At 45.5% G+C, this 8,070-nt stretch overlaps 2 protein-coding genes across 4 annotated transcripts in view; both read left to right on the top strand.

Moving 5' to 3' along the window:
• LOC309701348 (thymosin beta-12) lies at positions 1–2,585 on the top strand. Its single transcript, XM_082525477.1, has 3 exons — positions 1–122; positions 1,391–1,503; positions 1,596–2,585. The coding sequence occupies exons 2-3, from the start codon at positions 1,404–1,406 to the stop codon at positions 1,625–1,627; spliced, it is 132 nt and encodes a 43-aa protein (XP_082381603.1). The 5' UTR covers positions 1–122; positions 1,391–1,403; the 3' UTR covers positions 1,628–2,585.
• Positions 2,586–3,915: 1,330 nt separating this feature from the next.
• Positions 3,916–8,070, top strand: part of tceanc (transcription elongation factor A N-terminal and central domain containing) — a 42,708-nt gene continuing 38,553 nt past the window's right edge. For all 3 annotated transcript variants that reach the window (XR_014274751.1, XM_082524579.1, XM_082524578.1), the window contains exon 1: positions 3,916–4,987. The gene's annotated coding sequence lies outside the window, so the exon portion shown is untranslated. The remainder of the gene's footprint in view (positions 4,988–8,070) is intronic.

Below are 8,070 nucleotides of genomic sequence, written 5' to 3'. Positions count from 1 at the left end.
AGCGGTGATGTCAGATGTCATTAGCATATTTCTGAGTATATCTAACGCTTGCGCAAAGACGCGCCACTACTGCTGCAACAGCGCGCCGAGCACAACCTTTCCAGACATCAGCCGACACATCGGTGAGTAAACAGCTGCTCGGCATCTCATGCTGCTTTTCTGTTTTTGTGATCAGCCTCTTTGTGCTTCACCGTGTGCAGCTGGGAGAGCTGAGACTGTCGGAGTCGATGCGGGTAAATGCGCAGTGGAGTGGATGTTGTGCCAAAAGTGATGCCACAGCAAAGAAAGAAAAAGGAGACAGAAGATGATTAGATTTTTTCCTCTTTTCTTTCTGTCCTTGAGTTAAGAGGGTTGCAGGTTTTCTAAGCTCCCATCAGAGTGTAAATGTGACAGCAGGGTGGGCGTGTGTGCAGCGTCTTTGTCTCAAGCATATCAGCCCATTTCCTTTGTTGCTGTGCGTGCGTGTGTGTGTGTGTGTGTGTGTGTGTGTGTGTGAGAGAGAGAGAGAGAGAGAGAGAGTCAGAGAGGGAGCCCTGCACCCACCTGGTTCCCTTCATAAAACCACGCATTTAGATATTTTCCCTCGTGGGTTTGTTCGAGCAAATGTTTAGGGTGGAGGTTTTAAAAAAAAAAAAAAAAAAATTTTTTTTAACGCCAATCAGGGCGGTGGTTCCTTGAAGATTGCGCACCAAAGGGAGAAGTACGTAACAAGTGAATTTTGCGGATGTTGTGCGCAGTTTCCATGCTAGTGGACGCTCATAAATCCACATTTTCTAACATTTAGAATATTACAGTTTTTATTCACTCAGCGTCATATTTTAAATAATGCGCACAAGTTGGCTCCCCCTCCCCCCCCCCCCCCCCCTTTTTTTTTTTCTCTCCCTCATATTTCTCCTCGCTGTGCCCAGCATGGGAACTCCTATTGTTATGTAAATGCGCGCTGAACGCCTTGGACGGGCTTCATTGTCTTCCCCCCTCCCTGTGTGCAACATCCCGGGTTGTGTGTGCGCACTTTTTGTGTGCGTGTGTTGGGTAACGGGATGGATGGCAGGCAGTCAAATCAGGCAGGGCTGAGCCGCAGGCGAACAAAAGAAGGCGGACTCACCGGCGGCACATTCGAGGGAAAAAGTAGTCTGCGGTTGCGCAGTCAACTTCATCTCGAGCCGTCGATTTCTGGTGGCTGAGATTTTTAGGCAACGCCCTTCTACTGATTAAAAATGTCAGCTCGGTCCACATGCTCGGTGCTTTCTGCCCTTTCCAGAAATCAAATAAAAGCCACTGACATGTCAGATTTGATGTGCCGTGTATATTTAGTCTTTTGTTTTTTGTTGGACAACTTTGCGTGGTGAATAATATTAATCATCTCCCTGCTTGTTCCATCTTTTCTCAGACTAACTGCAACAATGAGCGACAAGCCCGACCTTGCAGAGGTGGAGAAGTTCGACAAGTCCAAGCTGAAGAAGACAGAGACGCAGGAGAAGAATCCCCTGCCTACAAAAGAAAGTTGGTGTCCTCGTTTCTTCTGGATTCCTTTTTTGCACGATTCTTTTCGTATCATTCCTTACCCCTCCTTTCCTCTCTCCTCTCCTTCACAGCCATCGAACAGGAGAAGCAGGCGACGTCGTGAAGCCCCCACCTCCCGTCATGCACTGTACACCCCTCACCCCTCCTCCTGCATTGCCTTGTTTTCAGTCACTTCTTTTTAGCTGTATAACTCTGTAACCGAAATTATGAAACGATAACCAAGCTGCACAGCCTGTGGATGGATGATGCCTTCGCCAGAGCGCCCACCCCGACCCCCACCCCTTTACTACTGTCACCTTTAACCACCGTCATGCTCGTCCTTCCGCCAGGGAAGAGATGAGGAAGATTTCTCTGAGGCAGAGAGGGAAGGGAGGGGACTGCAGAAGATGGTCCGTGAATGTGCACGTCTCTCCTTTTAACACCGCCTAGACCACCAAGATCGACGTGCAGTGTCAAGAGGGCGAGAGGCCTGAGGGATGGGGCGTGGCCTGCGTCCCAGGAAGCTCATCACCGTCTCACCAAAACCCACCAACCACCACCCAACTTTCTGTGTGGCTGCTTTTGCGCCAAAGCTGAGGCGTCAAGCTTTTTTTGGTTTTGTTTTTGTTGTTTTTCTAATTTTCGGAAATGCACAACTTCGTCTGTACGCTGGCCAAAATGTACCCCCCCCCCCCCCCCCACAACCTGGAAAAAGAAACTGATACTGTTGTTTCAGTGTTTTCTTTTTTTCTTTTGTATGTACACAAGGATTTAAGAAAGTGTAACGGATGCCATCTAGATTCTGGGAGATGCGGTGAAAATGTAACGTGCTTTGGCCCTTTTTCGTTTGTTGTGTGGAGTGATTCAGGATGGCTTTTGTCGTCTCTGAATTGTTTCAAATGAGAGAAAAGGAAAAAATGATTCTGCCAATTGATTCCATGTGTTTGCTTTGAACCGTAGAGCGAAATTCTTTTGGAGTTTTGTATATTCCCAGCAGTCATGTTACTCTGCCACAAACCATTACCAGAAATGGAAAGAAAAAAAAGCAGTGAAATGTTGTAATAAAAAAATTTGTTACTAAAGAGGTGTGCTGCGAGAGTTTATCTGCACATTTAAATGTCCCAGTCCCCCACCCCCACCCTGCATGCTCTATCACAATCCTCACACTTGAAGGTAGTTAGCAGGAATTTAAATTGGCTCCAGCTTACAGTTCAAGTCTTAGTCTAACCTACTTTCCACACTACCTCACTCTTACCTTCCTACAGGCTTACTTAACGGATGAGGCACCATTGAAAGGCTTAAATGTGTTCCACGGCCGGGATTTACCAGCACAGGAGATGAGGTTTTTTTTAAATGTTGTGTATGTGTCGAGGTGGCGGAAGGGAAATGAAAGTTGTTAAACCACCTGTCATGAATCTTTCCTCTAGAGGAAGCTGTGAACACCACCGTCAGCTCGAATTACACTTTAAAAGCCTGAGCTGTGGAGCAAACAATCTCAAGTTCAGGAAGTAGAGTAGACCAGCTGAGGAACTGATTGTGTAGGGCACTCTAACAGCTACAGGTCTGATTTGATGCAGCATGAACGTGCTATACTGAATGACAGGGGAGAATAAGGGTGTACCTATAACAAGTTAGCTATTAGCTGGGTCGGTGCACTGGTGAGCGGTGGCTTATTGGGACAGGATGGCCGTGACCCAGCAGGAGATTTGCTCAGTCCTTCACCCTAAACTGCATTAATCCTAATTTAGCCACCGCCTACACAGCCTTACTGTTATTACCATGACTTCTGTAAGACTTCCCGTCAGCAGCATGCATGCAGAGAACCTGCTGCATTTGTAAAGGTGGACATAATTCACAAGAGACCTTTTATTCAGGCTCTGGAGGAGCAGAGCCCTCATTGGCTTGCTTAGCACGGGCGTAGCGATGAATGCCTGAACTATCAGCTAATGAATTCTGCAAATAAGTCAGATGAGTCTTTGCTGCAGGACTGACTCTGTGTATTTCCCCGGGGTGGGGGCTCGCAATCACTAAAGACAAATGCAAAGAGGAGACATCGTCATCGTCAGAGTTTGCCTCTTCTCAGGCCGAAGACGGGCTTGATCTCGGGCCATATAACAGTCCGAAGATCTTACGTGCTAGTGTAAGTGGATTAGTGTTAAGTCAGAGGCTGTTAATAAGGTATTAATCTGCATTGAGGAGGAGGGGTAGTGGCTATGGCAGGGAGAGCGGGCCCGGTCTTCACTCGGATGGGATTACAGCCGCCTGCGGTTCAACAGCATGCTGTGCGCCTCCGCTCGGGCCTGCATCAGGACCCCCAGAGAAAGTGACGGAGAATCGGGGTGGAGTCGCTGTTGTCTAGGGATGAAGGGGAAAGGGGAGATTTGAGGGGAGGGGTGCGTCAGATGTGTCAGCACTGTGAGCTCGTTGGGAACCTATGGGTGTCCTGCCTGGTAAGCCATGGCAACAGCTGCTGCTGAGTCACGTCCTGGGGGTTGGGCGGTTGGATGCTTGTTGTCCTCGTGGAGAGCTTTTCTCCCTGGCACGCACTCGACATCAAACCTGTCCTCCTGGCGTGTTTTCAACACTTGGGAGATTATGAACGCGTCGGGTTCTGCTGTGCTGTTTCTGTTCAGACGTTTCAACCATCTGGCCTTGCAGCACGGTGACTCAAACTAAAGGCATGTCTTTGAAACTGGCCTAATTAACAGAGGGAAGTGATTGATTAACGGCTGCTCAGTGGACGTGCTCCATAGTTGCAACTCTATTAGCAGGCTGTTCGTCCCCCTACACTTAGCAGTAATGGACACACGGTTACTGGATGTGACTTGTTTGTGGCCACAAATAGGGCGGTTTGTTTTTAAACGGCTGGATGGATTGCATGTAAATTTGCACAAGACGTTAACAGTCCTCAGTTAAGGCGGGAGTGCCTTAATGGACCAACCATTGCAATATGCAGGAAGAGATAACGGTCTATAAGTCACACAGGTCTGTCGGCCAGAAATCTGTGCTTCGTATCCTGTTTAGAGCATTTTGTTTTGCACTTTGTTTTTACTTTCACTTTAACTTGCTGGTTAAATGAAGGCCCCAGACATTTCTTGGTTACACTAAAGGTCATTTTACACAGCGTGCTGCCAAAGAGCAATGCAAGATTCACAATTTTTCAGATCTGAACTTGTTGTGTGACGTGTACGCACACAAAACGTGTTGTGCTTTATGGAAAATTCATCCTTAAAAAAACACACTGTGAAAAAATATACAGTTGACATCAAGCAGTGATGAGCTGGTCCAAGAGACGTTCTGGATTCATCCAATTCTCAGCAGCAGACAGCCCACAGGGAGAATTTCATACATGATCCAGGAGCTGGCTTTCGTACATATTTCAGGACGTCAGTGATGCAGTTTGAACCACATCGGAGGAGGCAGAGAAATAATTTCAGAGAGCTGATTGACCCAGAGCAGCCTTTAGTTGTGTGTCTGGAGTAAGGTAGGATCATTTTGGTATATACTCAGTACTGGTACACATTTTATGCTACAGCGTACCTGTTGCCTGATGCAGTGGTCTGATTGGTCTGGTCTATTTATTTGCACGTAAAAATACAGATTGATCCAAAAAACCCACAAATACTGCAAATGCACGTTGAAAACTGATGTCGTTCTAAGCGAGATGGCACAAGGTCATTTACAAGCATCTGCATGTGGCAAATTGAGTAAAAGCTGTCTCAACACGCTGTACAGTGGCACCAACTCTATAAGACACATTTTGCACATGAGCGAGGCACCAACAGCTTTGACAAAACATCGATATTTGGCATCCTGGAAATGAGTTTACTTTTCCTGTTATGACACCGGCATCTGCTGCACAGCAAGATAAGCACTTAGTCCCCCAAAAATCCAGATCCAATGTCCCCCGTAGCAGGTAACAAAGAAACGAGGAGCCACGTATTACTGCAGCACCTTCACCGAGAGCTGCAGGTACAGCTAGGTTTTCCACTGAGCCGACTGAGTCAAACACTGGGTCTGCTGTGGATTTCCATGGCAACTACCCACCCAGGAGCTATATATTCTGTTGCCTGCAGTGGCTCTCACGTTATCATTAATCATATCTGCTGTGTCTTCAGCTGTTACTGCTGCGGAGGGGGCTAAACAGGAAAAACACATTCTGTGAGCGTCATGATTGTGGTTTCCTGTCCAAAGCGTATCTCTCTGTACTATCTGTGGTGTCATTGTTGTGTGCTGGCTTTACCTCCAGAAGTAAAAACACATACATGAAGACAATGGCTAATATATAGCATGTGTTCCTTCTCTGCTTCTGCGACTTAAAGGTCACTGAATGCAATCACTCCCCACAGATTTTTTTCTGCATGTGGTAGTGTTGAGGCTACCAGGCTAGCTCATAGTATGTGACTCCAGAGTGTAATTTAATACAGCTAGCAAAGTGCCCGGGGACTCCCACATGGTCATATGGATGAAACGAAAGCCGATGGAATCCTGAAAACGAATGAGAAGTAATATGAAAACTTTATTGGTTTATTTGATTTTCTGGCCATGCTCGTAACAGTAAACCAAACGACACAGCATCCACACATGAAATCAAACAAGACTTTATTTTCTTAGCTGGTTATAATGTGGAGAAAATGTCCTTAAATCAGCGATCTGCAGGGAGGCGACAGAATTACTCTTGTGATGATGTTTTTATGAGACAATGAGTGCTGGATTTTGTTACCCAGTAAAACAAATCACCAAATGGGATGATGATACATGGCTTGGTCTGGACAGCGCCGATGCACTAATGGTCAACTTAATATTTTATTAATAAAGATTAGACTAGGAAAATGGTTTCCTTTTTTAAAAGGGCTTCTTGCATTTTTCATAGCGGGGTGGGCGTGGTCTACTGTGGGATGTTTTGTCATCAAGGGCTGCACGTTTACAACCCGACATGGTTTAACCACAGAAATTAAGAAGAAATCAAAGAAAAAAGAATTGTTATTGATAGGAACAAAGAGATGCACATGACACTGTCCTGCACTGCTGTGCTGCAAGTTTGAATGCACTGTAACAATCGATGTAAAATCAAAAAACACTGCATGCTCACTGGCTAACAATTTATGAATGAAAAGTTGTTAGCCAGTGAGGACTCCCCATGATAATCCTGGAACTACAGATGAGGCCCATAATATCATCAGGAAGCTTTTTACTGAGCACACAGAGTAAGAGAGCCAAGGACCTTTTCCTCATAGGCTTTCTTTACAACCAGAAGTAACCAGAGGAGTCGCCCTCTGTTGGCCAATAAAAAGAATGCAGGTGTAAGGTACGTCTGTGGTGGCTTCGTCAGTCTTTAAGCGCTCTCTGTGCAATGGTAATATTTCTGTTTGGGCCTTGGTAGATAAAACAGGCTTTTCTCTAGTCCTAATGTTAGGCCCCAGTGACACAGGCCTAGAAACCAGCTTGGCAACCATTTGGCAACTGGTGGTTGTTTATTCTCTGACTGGTTGGTGAGTGGTCACTAGCAGTGGTTGTGAAAGCATTGCTAGGGACTGGTCAGTGACTCCCCCAGTAACCACCAGTTGTTAGAGAAAAGTATGTATTCCATGACCAGTTGGCAAGTGTTTGCTGGAGGTTGTTAGATTAGACATAAAGAGGTGTATAAGATAAGATAAGATAACCTTTATTAGTCCCACACGTGGGAAATTTGTTTTGTCACAGCAGGAAGTGGACAGTGCAAAAGTTATGAGGCAAAAATTAGAATACAATAAGAATAAATACAGTACACAACTGTACAGAATAGAATAAAATAATATACTATATACAGTAGAATAAAATAAAATAAATATACAATAAGATAAAAATAGAATACAAATACAAATACTATAGTGCTGCACCTCCTTGTGATTTCTTTTGATGCTTGCAGATTGGATGCCAGTAGTTTGCATGCATTCTGCAAACACTCGCAAACTAGCCAAGCAGAAGCAAAACTGTGAAAAGTGCCACGCGAACTGGAAGACGGGGAGCATTTGCCTTCAGCCTGGCACCATTTAAAATGCGTCAGTTGCAATGATAATGCATGCTTACTTTGATGGTAAACGCCCCGTGTTTCTGGTTTCACCATGGCTTGGCAAAAAGTGGCGAGTGATTTGCAGAAAAGTTGACAAACTACTGCAGAACAAAGGAATCACAAGGAGGTTTTTGGTATCTTTGTGACTGATTGCACCTACAGCCAGGCACAACTGTCAAAATGGTCACTGAATGCACATTTTTTCTCTAGCCCTTAGCTGTCCAAGATATCAGCTTAGAACATAACAACATACGTAGCTCCTCACTAGCAAAACCTTGCTACTGGAAATGTAATCAGGTTTTGTTTTTGTCCGTATGAGGAGGCTGTGTTGGGGTATCGTGCTGGAAGGTGCTTTTTCGTCGACACTGCAGTGATTAGTGGACTCCATTTTTAAGGTAGTGATAGTTGGCACAGTTTACTGTTTCAGTAAACTGTGCAGCTCAGCGGAAGAGAGAAACTAAGGCAGGGCACACCCTTCAGATTTTCCTGGAAAATTAACCCCGAGTCTGTGACTA

This window comes from Aulonocara stuartgranti, assembly GCF_965226115.1.
Source record: "Aulonocara stuartgranti genome assembly, chromosome: 23".
Classification (NCBI taxonomy): Eukaryota; Metazoa; Chordata; class Actinopteri; order Cichliformes; family Cichlidae; genus Aulonocara; species Aulonocara stuartgranti.
The sequence above is the reverse complement of the archived record's forward strand: the minus strand, read 5'-3'. Positions and strand labels throughout refer to the sequence as shown.